Here is a 20,042-nt window from a genome sequence, read left to right on the forward strand (position 1 = left end):
ATTGGGATGTAGGTGTTTCCATCTTCTGCATATCTGGTGTCTTTAAAATGGGTTATCGTCCAGCAAAATACAGACTTTCATTCAAATGCGTCTCAATTTAACATGATTCTGTTCTGCTCTTCGTACAAGTGAGTGAGGAAATTTATGGGACCAAGAAAAATATTAGCTTTCCCACAAACATGGCAGAAGACGCTAGATTGAAATAAGTTTGAACTTTTGACACGAAGTCAAAGGCTGAGAAAATAATAAAAATCATAATAAAAAAATAGACAACCATGAGAAAGACTTGAAGGAGATATTACATTTTTTTTCCACACATTCTTTTTTTTATTTGTAAATAATAAAAATGAACTTTTTCTTTTTTTATATATATAAAACATACACATCATTTGAGCCACATCTGTTATACAAACAAGAAATGTTGCAGTGAATGCTTTACTCTTTTCTAATTTTCTTGTTGTTTCAGTGGAACACAGAAGTTGTAAACAATCAGCGATTTTTTTTTTTTCCTGTTAATACTGACAAAGAAAAAAAACAAAAAGAAGAAAAAGAAAAAGGGAAAAGGAAAAAAAACCCAGTTTCACCGGACGATGAAAAGAAAAACTCCTCTGAGGTGGTACTGAACATGGCCCGGTGGGTCAGAGACGTTGGGTTTGAAGCACACTGAAGTGTCCCGACTTTCTTCTTTTTTTTTTTTAAGGAGCAGTGGTACGAAGTGCGTTTGTGGTCCGTCACCGCCGTGGTCCCGAATGACGAACGGCACCGAATCGCTCCTCATTACATGACTTGGCCCCCTTTTTTTTCTGCAATCATCACTCCGCCCAATGAAAACCCAGCGAATGGCTGTTTCGAGTATTTACAGTGTTCGACTTCTCTGTGCATTTGTTCGTCTCTTCGTATGACCTAACAGCTCACGTGTTAGTATATCTGAAATCATTATGTTGAAACATAATTCATATTTCTACAGATCTGATTTGTACATTATTTATTCATACATCACCTCGGTCCCCCTTTGGAGGTATACTATGATGTGGAGTAACAGTAAGAGGTGGGAGGATGGGGGGGGGGGGGCGGGGGGGCTGCGAGGTCTGCTCATTACAGTACATCTTCCGGAGGGTCGAGGGGAAAAAGACATCAACGTAATCTCTGGGATTCGGTACGAGAGACATTCAGCACCGGACTGAGGGACGTGGACTTAGACTGCAGTTGATTCAAATGTCTTTTGCGTAATGGGAATGGCTTCGGTTTCTTGGTTTTATCTCTTTAATATTCAAGTACGAGCAAACTGTACAACTGCATGCAACATACAAGCGGCCCTACAGTATGTGGAACTAACACACGTTATCTAGTTCAGTATCTTTTTTATTTTATTTTTTTCTGTATCTGTTTCGTTTTACAAAAAAAAATGTGCATGCAGCTTGGAACGGGTTCCAAAAAGTCATGCTGGCCCCGCCCCTCTTTCCCTCAGTGGGAGGAGCCTGCGGGGCCAAACGGAGGATGGAGCGTTGGTGTTGGGGATGTCCCGACAGATCAGTCTGATTGGTTTTACTTTCACATTCACAGAGATGCAGAAAGTGGGGACGGGGGTGGGGGGGGTGGGGAGGAACCATGAGCGAACTCTTCCTCTCGTCCGTCTCCGGATGTTGAGACAAAGAAATGAAAGGAACCAGTGACATGATTGTTGCTTTTTTTTTTCCTTTTTTTTTTTTTCAAAACTACGTGTTGTTGTTTTTGTTTTTTTTTCTCTCAAAAAGTTAAACTTTTTGTTGTAAAAAAATCAAGCTCTTGTGCTTGTGTTTAAAGTTAAAAAAAAAAAAAAATATCGAACTCAGGGTCGGATAAAAACCTTAAACGTGCTGGGGGTGAGGGGACGTACTCCCCTAAAAACGTGTGGAAAAATTAGACGGCCCCATCTCGCGCGGACAAACATTTACTTTTTTTTTTCTTTTTCTTCACATTGACGTTGTACCCTTGTGAGATTTTCAAAGTGACATAAATTTTATTTATTGGTCAACCTCCTGGGAGGCCTAATATACATCTATACAAAGACGACTGGCCTGCACGTCGGCCAGCGGTGGAATGAGGAAAACAACGCTAATCTCACTGTCGAGTGTAAAAATCTAAGGTGTGTCATCATCACCAGTCCCCCCCCCCCCACCCCCCCCACCCCTCTTTCCCTCCTCCCCACTGCATAACACTTGCAGACATTTAATAATTTTCACATCCTTTTTTTTTTTTTTATATCTCTCGTGTTTTTGTTTTTTTTTCTCTCCATGCACACACCAGACGGACAACATCACCATGAGCATTTTACGCACTGTAAAAACATTTTTTTTTGTGCCAGGTAGTAAAACAAAGAGAAGGAAAGAAATGAAACGACAAAAAGCAAAAAAAAAACACGCTAAAACGGTGCGGCTTCGGAGCGAGCCACGGTAAACATATTGAAAAGAGGAATCTTCCGACAGAGAGAGGGACCAGTGATGCCGGCTCCAAGGTCGAGGCACCAGAAGAAGGCCCTGTGCTTCCAGACTGAATACCCACACGGGAGCGCCCTGCCTGGGGAGGAGGAGGAGGAGGAGGGGGGTGGACAGGAGCGCTGGCAGTCTGTTGGGGGGGGGGGGCGCTGCAGAAGAGGACTGCGCCCCCTGCAGGCGTGGAGGGTGATTACCTCTGTCTCGAGTCCATACATTCCGATGCTTACGTACATTTCTTTGCTATTTGTTGATTCAGTTAAAAACCACCCTGCTTCGTTTTGGATTCTCCGACGGTCGTCGTACCGGAGAGCCGCCGCCGCCGCCGCCCGTCGACAGCGCTGCTTCTTCTTCTTCGTCATACACAGAGAAAAAAAAAAAAATATGCGATTTCTCTTCGAATGGATATGAAAATGTGACGCTCCCTACGACAGACAACAGTAACCGCGGCAGGAGTGATTGTCAGATCTCAACAAAGCTTTCTCGTCGTGTCTGCTTCTGATTGTTCGTTGTTCTGCGTTTTCCGACTTTTTTTTTTTTTTGTCGTGTTTCTCTCCACAGTAAGTTACAATTTCTTTTTTTTTTTTTAATTTCTTTTCTCCGTGTAGAGCGGGTTGGTCCACTAGGATCGGACCCCGGGAGGTCCGGACGAGCTGTCGAGGGACGACTGAGAAGCTCGCCGCGTCAGGGAGGCGAGTGTCGGGTCCACCAAGGAGGACGGCGGGAACAACTTGTACCAACCGATGACTGTGCTTGATAAGTCCAGCTCCTCCATTAGGATTTGTGCAACTCCCATGAAGCTTTTGTGGTCCATGCGGCCGTAGTCTCCCCATACAATCACCTGGAGGGAAACCATTACACGTTACACAGCTCTATTTAAAAACCCATTTAACTTTGTGATGAAGACACATCTATCTCCGGCTCACCTGTAAGACTTTCCCCTGCGGGCTCTCCTCGAATAGCAGTGCTTGCTGGTACAGTGGGTCAAGTGTTTTCCGTGCAATCTTGGTTTTCTTTTTGGCTACGTACGCTCCATTATTCAGCAGATAGACTTTGACATATGGAGCTGAAGGCGGAGGCAAAACAATAAAGACAAAATAAAAGCCATTAGCGGGCGACGGAGCACCTCGGCAATATAATCTAGATCAGATCTGTGGTTCTGTCTTCATGAGGAGGGGAAGGAGTGTGTGTGTGTGTGTGTGTGTGTGTGTGTGTGTGTGTGTGTGTGTGTGTGTGTGTGTGTGTGTGTGTGTGTGTGTGTGTGTGTGATGGGTTACGGCTGATGTAGAGTGTGTGTCGGTTGCTCTTTGGTGTCTCGAGGCGGGTCGGGTTCTTACCGGGGAGAGATTTGGATCCGGGCTTTTGTACGAGTCCTCGAGCTCTGATGACCTCCACCTCCAGCTGACCCTTCTTATCCATCATACCGATCTGGATGTCGCCTAGGTAACAGGGAAAAAAGACGATTGGTTGGACGCAACAGGAAGAGATCGATGGTGCTGAGACGACGGGTGAAACGGGCTTGAAAGGTGCTGTGAGCTCTCAGGTCCGACAGCCATCTTGGATCAGTGTTTGTTCGGTAACGCAGGTTTTAAGACGGCAGAAGAAAACACAGAAGAGCTAATGGAAGTTAGCGATAATGATAATTGTGCTTCTGTGATTCCATGAAAGAAATGTGTAGGTAAGAAAGTCTTTACTTCAAACAGAAACTAATAATCAATAATCAATTGTCATCATCAAAAAAATAATAAACGAAAATACCTTACAATAAAGGATATAATCAAACTAAAAAGGTTAAAAAAAACCAAATCCAAAATATAACAAAACAAATTTTTTTTAAAAAGGAAAATTAAATTATAGACATTAAAATACAAAATAAATATTAAATAAATAAAATTACATCCAATTTATTGATTTAATAAAAACAAACATTCAAATAAACAAAAAGTAAAAAACATTTTTTTTTTTTTTTTTTTTTAAATAATAAAACTAAAATATTAAAATAGTACATTTGTCCACCGAATTTCATGCATGTCGGTAAATGTAGCCAGCGGGGCATCTGTTTAGGGGGCGCTAGCGAGCCATTTGGCCACGGCCACCCACGACTCCATTAAAGTACGAAATTTTTCGCCAGGACAGATGCGTGTACCAAATTTCACAAGTTTTTGAATATGATAAAGCCTCCAAAAATGCACTTGTTTATGGAGAATAATAATAACACGGAATAATAATTCCTTGAAGAACAATAGGGCTTTCGCACCATCGGTGCTCGGGCCCTAAATATAAATAAACAAATTATCCGAAAAATTACGAAGGCAGAAGGTCTGAATCTGAGATCTGAAGTTTATAGAGTAAAGATGAATAAAGGTTTTGTACCTATGGCCGGAGTAGCTAGCGTCTGTCTGCCCACTAACTGAGCTGGTCCCAGTCCATCCAGGAAGTCACTGAACTGACTGCTGGCACCCAGATTCACTCCAGAGAAGATCAAACTATCACAGAAAAACACAAAAACATGGATTCATTAGTACAAAAAAAAATGACGAATATCACCGTCGTGTCAATATAAAACCACTACAGCATAGTCTGAGCCTCCCGGTGCCGATCTCACTCGTTTGCTTCCACTTTTTATTTACAGCATCAAAACCTTTCAATAAACTCTCGAGAATTGCCGAGGCGACAGAAAACGCTGGGCCTTAATTTGATTCGGTCAAAGTTTTGTTTCACCGCCGCCGCCTCACTGAGTCCAAGTCGAGCTCATTATATTCGACTGTGTTTACTGTGACACATACAGGCAGGAGCGGATGTCTCTACCCGGATATAATCAGCCAGAACATGCCTGGATGCAGACTTTACTGTCACTCGGAGTTCTTCTTTCTGAGACTGCAGATGATGAACAGAAACAGGAGGCTGCACTCACTTCCCCTCCGAGTTGTAGCTGTTCATGCTGCCGTTGTTGGACTCTCTGCTCGGCTGGCGGCTCATGTTCCTGGTCAGCTCCACTGCCATGCCGGTCTCTGTGCTCCTCTGGATGGGCGCTCCCTTCTCCTTCTTACTCTTCCCTTCTGGACGAAAGAGGTACAGAATCACGACAAAGCGTGAAATAGACACGCTGCTCCACTCCAGCAAAAAAAAAAAAAAAGGGAGATAGATACGCTTTGGCTGTCTGGGTGTGATAGTTACACGTTTTTTCCTGTAGGGGATGAAAATGAAACCTGCTGCATGCTTTGAGCCATGTGACTTACAAAAAATGAAATGGAAATGAAACTTTCTGCAAATGCACGTGGTCGGGCTTCGGAGAAAGAACACGGAGCATCGACCATGAAGTCAAAACCTCAAACGCCACGCTCGCCTGAGCCTTGAAATGTAATTTTATTCTGGAAATATAATTTCAACTTTATTCTCGACATTTCAACTTTTTGTTTTCGAACTTTCTCAAGTGCAAAATTATTATTATTATTATTATTATTATTATTTTAATTCCTTTTTTTTTTGTTTAATGAGGCACCACTACTCCGTCGTACCAGGACAGAGCAATATCTGAAGAACTTTTTTTTTTGTAATCAATTACAATTGTGTTGCAATCACAGTAGCAACAGGCGACCTCTTCAGAAAACGTTCTAATATCAAGTCTGGTTTCGGCACACAGACTTTCCGGGCGGAAACGGTTAAATAAATCAGAAATATTGAAAAATTTAGATCCTTTCTTTCTGCAAAGAACTGTCTTTGATGCTTTCGTTTCATCCCGGTTAGAAGACCGTAACTTCCTGTCTCATTCAGCGCAACCCGTCCAAACTTTATCTGGTCCAGAACGCTGCGGAAAAACTAAATCCAACAAAAGAGCCCACGTAACATCAGTTTTAGCATCTTTGGTCCCCTGAATTGATTTCTCTCATTTTTGTTGATTACATCTGAGGCACGCTGAAGTTCGGACCCTGAAAATATCTCCGACGTGTTGATTTCTAGCGAGTCTGTAAGTAGCCTGAATCTGGACCGACCTGCCAGACTCCGATTTAATCTTTCAAATCTCTGTCAAAGATGCAACAGTTACCCTCGCTTGTAAATATTCTTGCATGATGTCAACTTTTATTTGAACATTAGAGGCTCATTTCTTTGTTTTTAATTCTTGTAACTTGAAATCTGCCATATAAATCAAGTTATTACACTGCATAGTACTCCCCCTGATGATTTAAATTGTTATTGTTTTTTACAGAGAGCATGAAAAAAACCACAAAAAAAACAACAGAAGCAGCAGGATTAAGATTTTCTCGTTGAGGTTCGGAAACAAGAGGAAACACGACTAAAATAAAGCGGTGGACGTTCACTCAGTCCGCCTGAATACCAAACGCATCCGTCCATCCGCTGGTGGTTAGAGGGAGTTAAATATCACAAGATACAGCCCACAGATGCGGCTCATGACTCTGTGAAGCGCGGCCAGAGTCGCACCCATGTTCTGCCGAGTCCGGTAATCAGTCGTAAACAGGAAATTGTTGGGTAGAAAAAAAGAAAGAAAAAAAACAGCGGCCCGAGCTGGAGCGTCCATCTTCTGACTCATAAATGTGGTGAATGTGGCAGCATTTCTGAGCTTCCCATCATTCCTGCAGTTATATTTATATTTATAACCTGCCGTGAAAAGTGAACTTAATATCTTCTCATAAAAATTCAAGTCTCTCTTACCTGCGCTCGCTGTCATCTATCACGACTGGGGAGGGTTTTTGAAATTAAGTTTGATCTCTTTCCTATCTCTGCTTCCTCCCTCTCCTCTCCTCTCCTCCCCTCCCCCCCCCCCATCACACCCCCCAGGCCTAATGTCCTCTAATAGCTTTTTATGTCCACTACAAAGAGGGGCAGTAGAGCGTTTGGCTTTCATCCCACACGACCCCCCGTGGTAAGAGCGGACCCAGACCTCTTGTTGTTTGAGCTTCCAGCGGCTCTCAGCTGCTCTGAAACTTTCCCAGACAACATCATTTCGGTTGTTTTTTTGTTTTTCTTTCGTACCGAGCACCGGAGCAGCAGAGGTTTTTTGTTTCGTAACCGAACAAAAAGGACACTCTCGGTTTGCGGTGCTCGGGTACGGCTGCATCCTCGGGACAAAGGAGCAAAGTTCATGCCTGTGTGCAACGCAGTCTCGGGTCAGACATGTTTTTGCATTAGCTTAGCTGTTGTTTAAGGGTTTAGGATGAGTTGAAACAATAGATTCTGTAAATAAAGGAAGGACGGAGCTTCCAGGTTTGAAAAATGAGGCCAATTCAGACGTGCAATACCACCGAGTGCCACTAGAGGTCGGCTCCAAAAAGCCTCCGGCTCCATAGACTCCCATTCAACTTCTCTCAGGAAATACAAAGTCAGTCGATTTTTTTCCACAAGTAATTTTGGTATTTCGGTGTAAAGTCGTTCCTTCTTATTCGTTTTCTGGCGGTCCGTCTGAAAATAATCCCGTCATTAATCAAATATTAGGCCTCAAAAAGCGGTATGTTTCGGGGCATCTCTGTTTGATTGACAGGCCTGTGGTGCAGTCAGGTTTCCGTTATAGGTGGGCGGGACGTAGTGTCCTGAATCAGATCAGTCAGATCCACCTCTCGCTCCTCCCCCAGCTCATCCAAATATGGTCACTTCCTGCTCCAAACCGCTCCGAGCTAGCAAGATGGCGACGACCGAAAAGTCAAACTCAAGGCTTCATAACTGAAGTTCACAAACCAATAGGTGACACCACATGCTTGGTTTGAGCCTGCACTGGCTGGATCAAAGTCACATGATAACACGTGTTGAAACATGCAGGTCAAGAGACGACCAACCGTACCGACATCCATTGGTTTGTTAACAGCAGTTTTGAAGCCTCTTGCTGGTGTTTTGGTCGCCACCATCTTGGTTTTCGGACAAACTGGAGAGGAGTGAGGGGAAGAAACATAGAAACAAATATGTGTTTGAGGCCTAATGTCTAATGAATACTGGAATTATTTTCAGAAGGATCACCAGAACACTGAGGGAATTTAAAATAATGACTTGTGGAAATTACATCAAGGCGTTCCTGAGATATTGTGTTTGCTAGAAACGGACATAGTGACAGAAAAACCTGAAAACAGAAGGCCTGTTTCCCGCATGTCATCCGTGTTGTTGTAAAAAAACAAAACAAATGTACACATGTATTTCCCACAGTCACCGCTGAAACGTAAGGGTTGCTATGGCGACTCACCGGGCCCGCTGATCTGCGACGTGCTGCGGCTGCGACGGTTGCCGACGATGGCCACGACCCGCGCGCTCAGGCTGGAGCGCCTCTTCTTGCTGCCGCCGCCCACCGTGCCCAGCGCCGTGTCCGATTGGCTGCCGTCGGTGCGCTCCTGCGTGTAGATCTCGCCGCTCACGCTGGAGCTCTTCAGCATATTGCGGCCCATCGACGACCGCATCGCCCGACTGGAGAGAGAGAGAGAGAGAGACAAAGAGAGAGAGAGAGAGAGAGGGGACAGCGGTGAGGGACCCGGTGTGATGTCATCGTACCGTACCTTTACTGTGGTCGGACACACACAAAACAGTATCGACGGAAAGTCTAACTTAGTTTGGTTTATGTTTAATAAAACTCCAGATGTTTGAACATGTGGGCTCCCAGAGAAGAGAAGTGGTGATGACGAGACTAGAGATATAGCCTTCAATTAATCAATTAATATTAAAATGAAATGTTCTGAAAGTCCAAAGCGGATCAGTTCACGTATTAAAGTTCCTTCTTCTGAAACGGGAAACGAAGCGCGAGCAGAAGCTGCCCAGCGACCGACGCTGCCTCCTGGTGGTTCGGAGGAGCCGCCGCATGTCCGTCCCCTCAGAGGGGGCCAGAGTGCTGCAGGAGAGTCCGGCTACGCTGACCCGGTCACCCGTACTCTCCGCACCCCCCGGGCCCCGGACAGCTACGCTCCAGCGACCCAGGGGGCTCGAGGGTCGACTGGGGAGCGGGAGGCTGGTTTGAGGCCTCTCCGCCGCCCCCTGCAGGGGAGTCGGGGAAGGGCGAGCAGAGGATGGAGGCGATGGAGGGGGAGGGTCCAGGTCTACAGGATGGAGGGGGTCCAGGCGGCCCCAGCACAGGAGGCATGCAAGGAGGGATCTGAGACATGCAGGAGGGGAGGAGAGGGGAGGGGGGGTCACACAAACACAAACACAAACACAAATACACACAAACACAAATAAAACCAGACTTATATTTGTTGTTTTTGGCTGAAAATGTTGTGATTTTCTTTGTTTTTGGGGCTAGACTGCCCCCAAATCTTTTCAATATTTCAATATTTTGTCATTTAAAACCTGCAGTGGTGGAAGAACTAATTTGGCTCTTTACTGAAGTAAAAGTACTAATACCATACTGTGGAAATACTCCAAAAGTATGAACGTATTATCAGCAGATTGTACTTAAAGTATCGAGAGTACAAGTCAGCGTTTCACTGTTATGTATGATGTTTTTGGATTAATTTGACTCATTAATGTGCTTTTTACTGCTGTAGTTCTTTAAGGTTTTGCTAATTTTAACTACATCATGTCTACAGTAATGCATCATATTCTTTAAGATCATCATGTGATTGTATTGTTTTTGTTCTTTAAAACATTAACAACCAAAGACTTTTTTTTCTTCAGCGAATTCAGAGGTTTTAAAATTGATTATTTATCTAAGAAAAGAGAGAACTTAGAGAACTTTCTCAGCACATGAAGAACATCTAATCCTTCAGTTTGTCAGAAAAAAGTCTGATTTAAAATCAAAATTTGGGGATACATGGTTTTTACTGGACAGTAAAGTACAATATTTGCCTGAGATTACGTACTAATACCTCAAATTATTACTTAAGTAGTTGGGTAAATGTACTTTGTTTACTTTCCACTACTGAATGTATTTCAGGAAAATGCATCTTTTTGTCTTTTTTGCGTGCTTTTATTCTGAAAGGTCAACTATTTGCGATACAAACTTTCCATCCGACAACAAGTGACACTTGAGTACGTTCAATAAAAGGCAGGATATCTGAGTGAAGCAGCAAATACGAGCAGAGTTGAATTATTTTGAAATTTTAAAGGAGCAGTGTGGAAAAATATGACAGAGGGGGGAGGGGGGGAGGTTGAAGAACAAAGGCGATAAAAGGAGATTGTATGAGGCGAGTTCGGCCCGTCCGTGTAACCTCACAGCACCTCGAGGTTCTGCTGGTCTGTATGCGGCCCGGCATTTCCACGAGCTCTCATCAAACCGGCCCTGAAGCAGACGCGAGAGAGTCCTCTGAATACTGATATTAATATCTCTGAGTGAAAGCTGACCCGAGGACTGCAGTCCTTCCACATCACCGGATTACTAATTCACAGCTGCTTCTCAAAACTGACCGCTTCTTCTGAACGGAGTTCACCGAGTCCACCGACTGCTGTTCGTCTGATGAGCGGATCTGAATCTGAAACCAGCAGCTGCACAGAAAACACTGTTTATCTTGATGACGCCGCTGCATCCATCCGATGAGACCTTTGTTATTATTGTTGTAAATGTGTATATAAATATTTCACTTCATACAAACAACCGGCGGCATGAACTTTATACTACATCTTCATTGATTGACTGAATTCTATCATTGATATGACAGAATACGAGTTGATTATATTTATATAAAGATTAATTAATATAAATTATATTAACTCTATGTTCATTTATAGCAATATTAATAAAATTATATGAACTAATATAAATTAGTTTGCTTAATTTTAAAGAGCCCTCATCTCCTTTTTACGCTATTGAACACTTTGGACGGACGGTTCTCCAAACACAGCGCCTACATTACCCACGATGCACCTCAACAATCAACAGTCAATCAAATACGGACAATTTATCAAAGCTGTTTGTGACTCACAAGGCGATTTACGATAAGGCACCAAAAAAGGACGCAGTTATGGTTTGAAAAGGATCAGAGTTTGGGTTAAATGTGACATCGTCACCATCTGGTTAGGGTTAGGTTAAAAAAAAAAACACACAACGTGGTTAAGGTTTGAAAATAATCCTGGTTTGGGTTGCTTGAAAGAAATTCACGTAAATTTTTGCTTTTGGCTCTGAGCGTGTACAAACTAAATAAAGAAAATAAATTGTATGTTTCTGACACGCACACGCACACACCTCTGACCTCTGACTGCACACAGTGTGTGGAGGGCCTCTGGGCTGCACTTTTAAAACCCTCTGTTTGGATTGATTGAAGAACCGGGCCCCTCCTCCCTCCTCCCTCCTTCCTCCTCCCTCCTCCCTCCTCCATTCTTCCTCCCAGACCTTTGATACATTAGCCGGTTAATAAGCTGCACTGCATCACCAGCTGGTCCACGGAGGGGCTGCAGCGATGGGGTCATTTGTCCCTGTCAGCGCGCTGCTACTGGTCAGCCGGGAAGGAGTGTGTGTGTGTGTGTGTGTGTGTGTGTGTGTGTGTGTGTGTGTGTGTGTGTGTGTGGACGCACGAGAAGTGAGATGTGATTTTTCTTTTTTTTTTAATTTTTTTTTTTTATCACCTGCTTTTCAATTCTTTATTTTTGGTCGGCTGAGATCGATCCGATTGGTTCATGTTGTTGTTAGAGAAGAATCTAGGATAGAATACTATGATCCTTTCTATAGTTTACGTTCATCTTGTAGTACATGTAGTGCAATATAATAATTATTACTTTTCTTTTTACTCATACAAAGTGTTAATTTATTTTTATCTGAACCCTTTTTTTTTTTTTTTTAACGTACTTATTTCAGTTTACAACGGCGCTCTTTGATTAAAAACTGGGTAAAGATCGGTTTGTTCCTGGATCCTGCATTTCCCACAATGCAACACGGCTGCCTTCAAATGGGATTACGTTTACGAAAAGAGTCCGTATGAACGCCGTCGGACCTCCGAGTTTTCTGAACGCTCACGAGTCGTGACGCGTTCGCCGACGTTTACCGAAAGTGGCAGGAGCCTTCGAAATATGAATATTTTTTCGGGGTGATAAGTAAATATTTTAAGTGTTTCTTCGTAGTTTAATAAAGACATCGGAGGAAAATGTTGATGTACTGCGGCTTCCGGATGCCGTCCACATTGTCGTTGCCCAGCAACTGTCCTCACGACTTAACCACTTGAACGACTTCCTGTGTTCACCGCTCACCGCTTCCACTCCACCCTGCCTCCTAACTGCCTCACACCTTTCTGACTCCACAACTGCATCATAAATCGTCAGAAAAGCTCAGACAGGGACGTTGTTTTTCTCGAGCTCCTCCAGAGCCACAGATAAACATCAGAAAACGGCATCAGCAGGAAGAATAACCACCGGGCACCGCGAGCTGCGCGGGGGGAGGAGGACGGATCCGTCCCGACGTCATCACCGGTGACGTCACCGCTCCAGGTGTGTGCGTTTACCTGGACTCCCGCGTGTCTCCCGCTACCGTGTGTCTCCTGCGCTTCAACTCGGCGGAGAAGCGCCTCTTCCCCGTCGACTTCCTCCTCTCCTCCTCTTCTTCCACCCCCCACGAGATCCTCCTGTCCCTCTTCTCCTCCTCTAACGACTTGGATCTGTTTGTTTCCACCCAGCGCGTGTTTGTGTTCACGTGTGTGTGTGTGTGTGTGTGTGTGTGTGTGTGGACAGAAGAGCATGCAGAAAGACAGAAACATGCAGCGAGTGGCATGCAGGAAAAAGACACACAACGATTAGCATGCAGATAATAATAATTAAAAAAACTAAAAAGGTATAATTTAACTGAAAGAAATGAATGTCAAACGCCCCCTTTTACACTGAACCTGCACACGCGGCGAGAGCAGCCAATGAGGACTGACCTGAGTCGTCCCCCGGGCCGCTCTGATTGGATGGACATGTAGCTGGTGCTACTGAGGCGGGAGGCACTGCTGGCGCGGGAGAGGGCCGACACGTCGCTCATGTCGCTGTCGGACGATCTGGCCGACACGTTGTCGCTGCTACGCCGCTGATCTGCGTACATCTGCGGACGGAGAGGAAGAGGAGGAGGAGGAGGAGGAAGAGATGACAATTAATTGACATGTGAATGTGAAAAGAAAACTTTTTTCTCTCTCTAAAAGTTTAAAATACTGTATTCAATTAAAGTTATAAACAAAACAGAATTTGCACATAAGGTTTGCCAAACATTAAACAGCTAGTTATGATTTTGCAGGAAGAAACGATAAGAGAGTATAAAGCAAAGACGCCGACCTCCCGTTTGGTCTTGAGGTCCGTCTCGGGGTCGTGGGAGGCTGAAGGCCGGTAGGAATGTACTTTAATCGGCAGCTGTCGGGCTCGCTCCTCCGCTGCCAGAGCTGACACACACACACACACACACACACACACACACACAAAATAAAAGAGTGTGAGACAAAGAAAGAATTTAAAAAAATAAGCTCTTTCAACAGGCTGTTCAGTCCTGAGGATGCAGGATCTGCTTCCCGCCACCAGGGGGAGCCTGATGTGCCACATTAGGTGTCTGTGTGATATTGTTTACTGAGGGCTCAGAGAGAGATGCTCACAGTCGGCATGGAAACAAACAGTATTTATATCTGCGTCGAAAAAGTTCATTAAAAATTCCTGTCATCTGTACACCTGTGATTCTATTTCACCAATAAGGAAGAAAGCCTTTTTTTTTTTTTTAATGCAGAATGAATGAATGAATAAAATAAAATAAGCTGTGATTAAAAAGGATCATATGAAATCATACATTTGTAGTGGTGGATTCCCTTTTTGCTTACTATCTAAACGGCTTTTCTTTGCAGAAACAGAGAAGGACAGATACAATGGAATTGCAAGAGAAGAGAAAAAAAAGTCACATCTTTAACATCTGATAAAATCTGTAAAGTTTTTGAATTTAGTAACACAATAATGACTTTCTTCTTTTAAGGTGTAACAGCTGAGTTGCAAATATATTTCTCCCCAGGATATTTCCAGCGTAAAAACCTCCTGATTCAGTCAGTAACAGATCCAACAACTGCGAGGCCAAAACTGAACAACCTTTGGTTTTTAATGGCTCAGAGACATGATGGAGAATTTTGGAATACAAAAAGTCTCTTTGCTCCATCAGCAGGTCAGAGTGAGAGCTGAAAAAACTCCCATCCGTCCTGAAATCAAAGCATCTCGTCAACCGAAGCTCTGCCGAAAGTATTTTCAGCATAAAGTTTCTTATTACTTCATTAACTAAAACAAAAAACTTATTTCCAATCAGCGAGGCTGTGCTGCCTCTCCTCTCACCATCAAAACAAACAGCTGCTAGCTGTCCGGAGAAAAAAAAACCAGAACAACCCGGACGTGACCATGTTTGTGGGAGTTCAAAAGTCTGTGACGTGCAGCACGGTTTTGTTTTTTTTTATCACAGGAAGCGATTATTTATCTCTTTATCAGGTTTTAGATTTAAAATCTATTTATTTCAAATTCCTACAATTTTACTGCAAAAAACGAATTACATCCCAATTTTTGAAAAAAAAAAAAAATCCGCAGCAAAATCAAACATTTTTGATCACAACAAAAACCACAAAACAAATGCAACCTATTTTAGTTTCAGCTAAAAGTGACATTGTGGCATTATAAAGTGTTACCACACACACGCACGCACACACACACACACACACACACACACACACACACACACACACACACTCTCTCCACAGGGCCTACCTTGCTCTATGCTGCTGCTCTTGGCGGGGAGCTGCGGCAGCTGGCGGCCCCGGCGGCCCGACGACGGCGTCCCCGTCGGAGGAGACGGGCTGCCGTGAGGATGAGCTCTGAGAGACAAAACACACAGACGGGGGAGGAGGGAGAGTGAGACACGACGACGCAACGCCGCGGGTCGATTCGTTTCCCGGGAAACCCCCGACACTGAACCACAGAAGCAAACAGAGTGAAGGCGGGAAGGAAAAGGTCAAAGGTCAAGTTAGGAGAAGGAGTCATTAGGAAGTAGTGCCGAGTGTGTTTACATCCTGGAGTTTCTACACCAGGTGTCACACACACACACACACACACACACACACACGCACACGCACACGCACGCAGCTGAACAGCACCGTGAAGGTTATTATGGGATACAACACATCCTACATACAGCGCTATCACTGTCACAGAGAGGAGGCACACAGGAGGAGAGAAGAGGGGAGGAGCTCTGGCAGTAGCATGCACCTGTCCAGGCGAGGTGAGTTAGGACAGGACCCTGACAGGACGGTCTGTCCGAAGGGCCTCAGGGGGCCCCCCCTCCCTCGACTGCCCCTCAGGATAGAGGTGGGCTGGATACGGCTGCCAGCGGCAAATAAAACAGAAAGGAAAACATAAAAAAAACCAACAAAAAAAAAAACATGTAAAAGAAAGAAAATAAAAGAACAAAATCGTCGCTCTGTGTGGACTCTCTTCAGCCTGTGTAGGTGTGTGATGAAAAGACACTGAATAGTTATTTTTATAGCTGAGATGAGACATCGATGCGGAGACAGACTGACCAGAGGAAATTTATAAAAAAGAAAACGGGCAAAATAATTTCTACAATATAAAAAAAAAAAAATACTTTAATGGTAGATTAAAGAGTTGTGTTTTAATTATTGGGAGATTTATTTTAAAATTCAGAATGCTAATGTTCTCTCAAATATATTTTATTTTAAAGAAACGTAATTTCACATAACATAAACTTGTATTTTTTTGGTCCTGGGGACTCCATCCAGATTCATTTTTTGACCCTTTATAAAAGGGAAAGTTTTTGGGTTTTTCTGGTTTAAAATTAAATCAGAAAACTCTGGACTGTTAACTGTAGTGAGTTTATAACTAATTTGTTCTTTGCATGGTGTCACATACTGAACAAGAAAATGACTTAACCGGAAGAAAATAATTCATTATTCCAGAAGGTGAGGTATGAAGTGAGACGGTAATGAGAGGAAGAGAAGTGAATGAATGAATGAATGAATGAATGAATGAATGAATGAATGGTCTTACCCGTCCCCCTCCAGGCTCTTTCCGCCGCCCCTGTGACAGTTCGGACTTGATGAATTGCTACTCTGCCTGTTTGAGGTGAACAGCCGCCACAGAGAGAGAGGAAGAGGAAGAGAAACAAAACACGATGTGGGAAATGGAGACTCACAGAACGACAGCTTGGAAATAATGTAAAAAGGCTCAAACTGACACTTTTGGTTTGAGTGGTTTAAAAAAAAAAAAAAAAGCAATATAGCTGTAAAGTTTTTTTGTGTGTGTTTTATTTTCTCTCTCTCCAGCAGTAACGACTTTACAGGAAAGAAAGCCGGAGAAGTCAGCAGAGAAAGCAGGTGCGGCGCAATAAAAGAAGGATTGCACAGCTTTAGAGCACAAATATTTACAGGAAAGGGGGAAGAAACGGAGCCGATCACGGGATCTGGGATGTGATGTCTGCAGGAGGAGGTCGAGGCAGCGAGGTAGATGCAGGTATAAACACAGGTGGGGAGTCGGTGGAGGGGGTGGGGGGGGGGGGGGTGAACGGCAGGCCTGGGTGTACCTGTCTTCCTCAGGGGCCACATGTTCTACTAAAATCCGGGGACTTGGGGGAGTCTTGCGGGGCAAAGAGTTGGAGCACCTAAAGGGGTGGGGGGGGGGGGGGGGGGGGGGGGGATGGGCGGGAGGAAGAGGAGGAGGAGGAGGAGGAGGAGCGTCCCGGGGCGGGAACACCAGGAGAGGTCGTTAGTGAGTCGAAGGTTTTAAAACTGTGAATTTTCAGAGACTCGAAGTATAAAACATTTAACGTGAAACTTCTGAGAACAGGTAGAAAAAAAGAAAAGAAAACTAACATAGTGGTGAAAATACTGAAGTTTCCCTTCGTTAATCTGTTCGCTTCCTTGCTACACGGAAATGGTTAGATTAGCTTAGTTTAACATAAAGACTGGAAAAAAAAAAAAAAAGGGGTTAACTCTTTGACTTAGTCTGCCTGTTAGTACTTACTCAGGCGTTTAAAATGAACAACTTTGATATTTCAACTGCTAAATTCAAAATCAAAAAACAAGAGTACACTGTTCCAGTTTCCAGCTAAAATGCTAACGAGCAATAACTATTTAGTTAGTTTATTAATTAAAATCATTCTTTTGCTGCGTTTAAATGTCGTATTGACCGCATACACGAGAAGGGTCCGTATGAACGGCGCCCTCTTGTGGTATTCACGACGTCAGAACTCTAAAATCTTCGACAAGCCTCGAGTTCACAAGTTGTGACGTGTTTGCTGACGTTTATAGAAATGTCAAGAGGTCATGGAGGTTCGTGTTTGGTTGAATGTTAGGCTGACATATTGTAGTTTTAGTCGTGTAGAGTTTGTCTTCATAACTAAGATAATAGTTTACGCCTGAGGAAAATGTTGATCTTCCCAAATTCTGGGAATTTGTATTTCCTGTTAGTTTGCTAAATTGTTAGCCTCCGTGGCAACTAGAAGTTGTCCCTGTTGCCGTTGCCGAGCAACGGTGTTTACCATTTGAAGGCCAAGCATACGGTGCACACGACTTCCCATGTTGTAACCACAAGCTCACGAGTTCCATTTGAACGCAGCATGTTTGTCCCGCCCTGGTTAGTTTCACCTGTCCCTCGTTGTCCTTCCCTCTCTGGTGGATTCATGCACCAGGTTGACCCGCTCTTTCTTATTTTTGGCCCGCCATGGCTACTTCTTCTAAAACTGAGCATAAAGATGCTTTATGTCACTGTTACTTACTATTAAGAGGATTAAAGAGCAGTATTTTAATTATTCTAAAATTGCATCTAAAATTTTAAATGTAAATTTTGTGCAAAATATGTTGCATTTTAATGAAATGTAATTTTACTTAATATAAGCATGTATTTTTCTTTACCCGCAACCCTACATCCAGATGACTATTTGACTCTGGTGTAGTGTTAAACTTTTGAAAATCAAAGACAGATGCTTTCCCATGAATGTGTTTGATGGCAAATTCAGTCATGTATGAAAAGGGACACGTGACACGATCTGGTGTGATGACATGCAGCATCCTTAAAATTTCCAAATGCTGGATGATCCAATCATGCAGTCAAGGAAGAAAAAAAAACAAAAAAAAAACGGATCACTGTTTCTGATTTCATGTTTAAAACCTCTCCTTTGATACCTGTCTCTGTCGGGGGAGTGAAAGTTGGCATCGGGCCTCAGACAGGTGGTGCTGGCGCTCCTCACTCTGTCCAACGACGGCTGCAGGTCGCTGCGCCGCCACAACGCGGCAGCAGAGAGGAAGAGGGAGCGAGAAGAGGAAGACGAGGATGGAGGAGAGGCGATGAAGAGAGACAACAAACAAAAAAAAAAGGGTGACGAGTGGGAGGAAGACAAAAAAAAAAACAACAACAACAACAAAAAAACAGAGAAGGAAGTCAGAGACAGGGACGATAACGAGAGGAGGAGAGAGAAAAACAGGAGGAGGCCGTCAGACGCAGCGGTAACATGTAATGGCTCTGATGCTCCATTTATCATAGCCAGTCATTCCTCACGGCCATATACACTTGTGAGACCACTCAGATGGGAGGCTGGTGAGTTGCCATGGGAACCAGGTCTGAGTGGGAGAAGGGGAGGGGTTGGGGACAGTGTGTGTGTGTGTGTGTGTGTATGTGTGTGTGTGTCTCTGCGTTCACAGCTGCATGTTTGTCCGGTGGCACGTCATGCTGCTTTGTGACGGCTTCAAACAGATGGTGGGCTCGGCATCATCGCATGACATCGCACATCATGTTTCCAGGCCGACCGCCTCGGCTTAGGAGTTTAGTGTGTGTTTTAATGCTCCGACTTTGCCAGCACATGCTCAGGCCAAGCTAAAAAAAAAAAAAAAAAAGTGTGTGTGTGTGTGAGTGTGTGTGTGTGTGTGTGTGTGTGTGTGTGTGTGTGTGTGTGTGTGTGTGTGTGTGTGTGTGACAGAGGGAAGAGGCGGGGGGGTGGAGGGGTTGGGGGTAAGGTGGAGACGTGTGAAGCCTGTTCTTACCTAACCGTGACCTCATCAGTGAACCTGAGCACGCGGTGTGTGAGGATGCTACGAGGCAAGCCGCTGCCCGCCTCCTGCCGGTGGGGCGGCTTGCTCTTTAGGCATGCGGGCAAGGTGGAGCTGCGTGGCAGAAGCCCCGCCCACGGCAAGCAGGCGTGCAAAAAAAAAAAAGAAAGGCAAAGGACAAAACCAAAAGATGACACATGCAAGTTGACAAAAAGAAAAGTGTGGGGGGGGGGGAGCACACAAAGTGAGGCAGGACAGATAAGGAACCAGTCCATCCAGGAGTGTTTTTGTGATCGTTGCGACAAACAAATGGTGATTTTATCAGTTTCTGATTTTAAGTGAGTTTTTTTTTTTGTAAAAATTGCAGGAATCAGGAAAAATTAAAAGTGGCCAAGTGTGTGTGTGTGTGGGTTTTTTTTTTTTTTTTTTTAAGAAAAACCTGATAAACAATGATATGCAATCAATTCCTGTGATAATAGTCATGCTGCATATCACAGAAATGTCCTAGTTTTAATCTTTTATTTTTATATTTTATTCAACTTAAGTTAACTCGAGTTATTGAACTTAGAAAAAGTGCATAAAAGTAAAAAAAAAAACAGCTCAGAAGCATTACAGAACAGATGGTCTGTGACTGTAATAGAAACAACGACTCCGTCTGCTGTCAAAAAAAGAG

General features: G+C 43.9%; 1 protein-coding gene across 10 annotated transcripts in view; it reads right to left on the reverse strand.

The window, feature by feature from the left end:
• Window positions 1-304: 304 nt before the first annotated feature.
• The window catches only part of rims1b (regulating synaptic membrane exocytosis 1b), a 72,958-nt gene continuing 53,220 nt past the window's right edge, over window positions 305-20,042 (reverse strand). For 4 of the 10 annotated variants that reach the window (XM_069167881.1, XM_069167883.1, XM_069167882.1 and 1 more), the window contains 12 exons: window positions 18,509-18,598; window positions 16,377-16,442; window positions 15,081-15,187; window positions 13,632-13,735; window positions 13,244-13,404; window positions 8,659-8,876; window positions 8,266-8,346; window positions 5,386-5,530; window positions 4,845-4,957; window positions 3,809-3,910; window positions 3,398-3,537; window positions 305-3,312 (listed from right to left, as the gene is read on the reverse strand). In XM_069167881.1, the coding sequence (XP_069023982.1) occupies window positions 3,094-3,312; window positions 3,398-3,537; window positions 3,809-3,910; window positions 4,845-4,957; window positions 5,386-5,530; window positions 8,266-8,346; window positions 8,659-8,876; window positions 13,244-13,404; window positions 13,632-13,735; window positions 15,081-15,187; window positions 16,377-16,442; window positions 18,509-18,598 (1,546 nt within the window). In that variant the 3' untranslated portion in view covers window positions 305-3,093. The remainder of the gene's footprint in view (window positions 3,313-3,397; window positions 3,538-3,808; window positions 3,911-4,844; window positions 4,958-5,385; window positions 5,531-8,265; window positions 8,347-8,658; window positions 8,877-13,243; window positions 13,405-13,631; window positions 13,736-15,080; window positions 15,188-16,376; window positions 16,443-18,508; window positions 18,599-20,042) is intronic. The other 6 variants (XM_069167885.1, XM_069167891.1, XM_069167886.1 and 3 more) reach the window with 4 other exon arrangements.

This window comes from Embiotoca jacksoni, unplaced genomic scaffold (assembly GCF_022577435.1).
Source record: "Embiotoca jacksoni isolate LCO1_2020_lvr unplaced genomic scaffold, fEmbJac1.0.p SCAF_4, whole genome shotgun sequence".
Taxonomy (NCBI): domain Eukaryota; kingdom Metazoa; phylum Chordata; class Actinopteri; family Embiotocidae; genus Embiotoca; species Embiotoca jacksoni.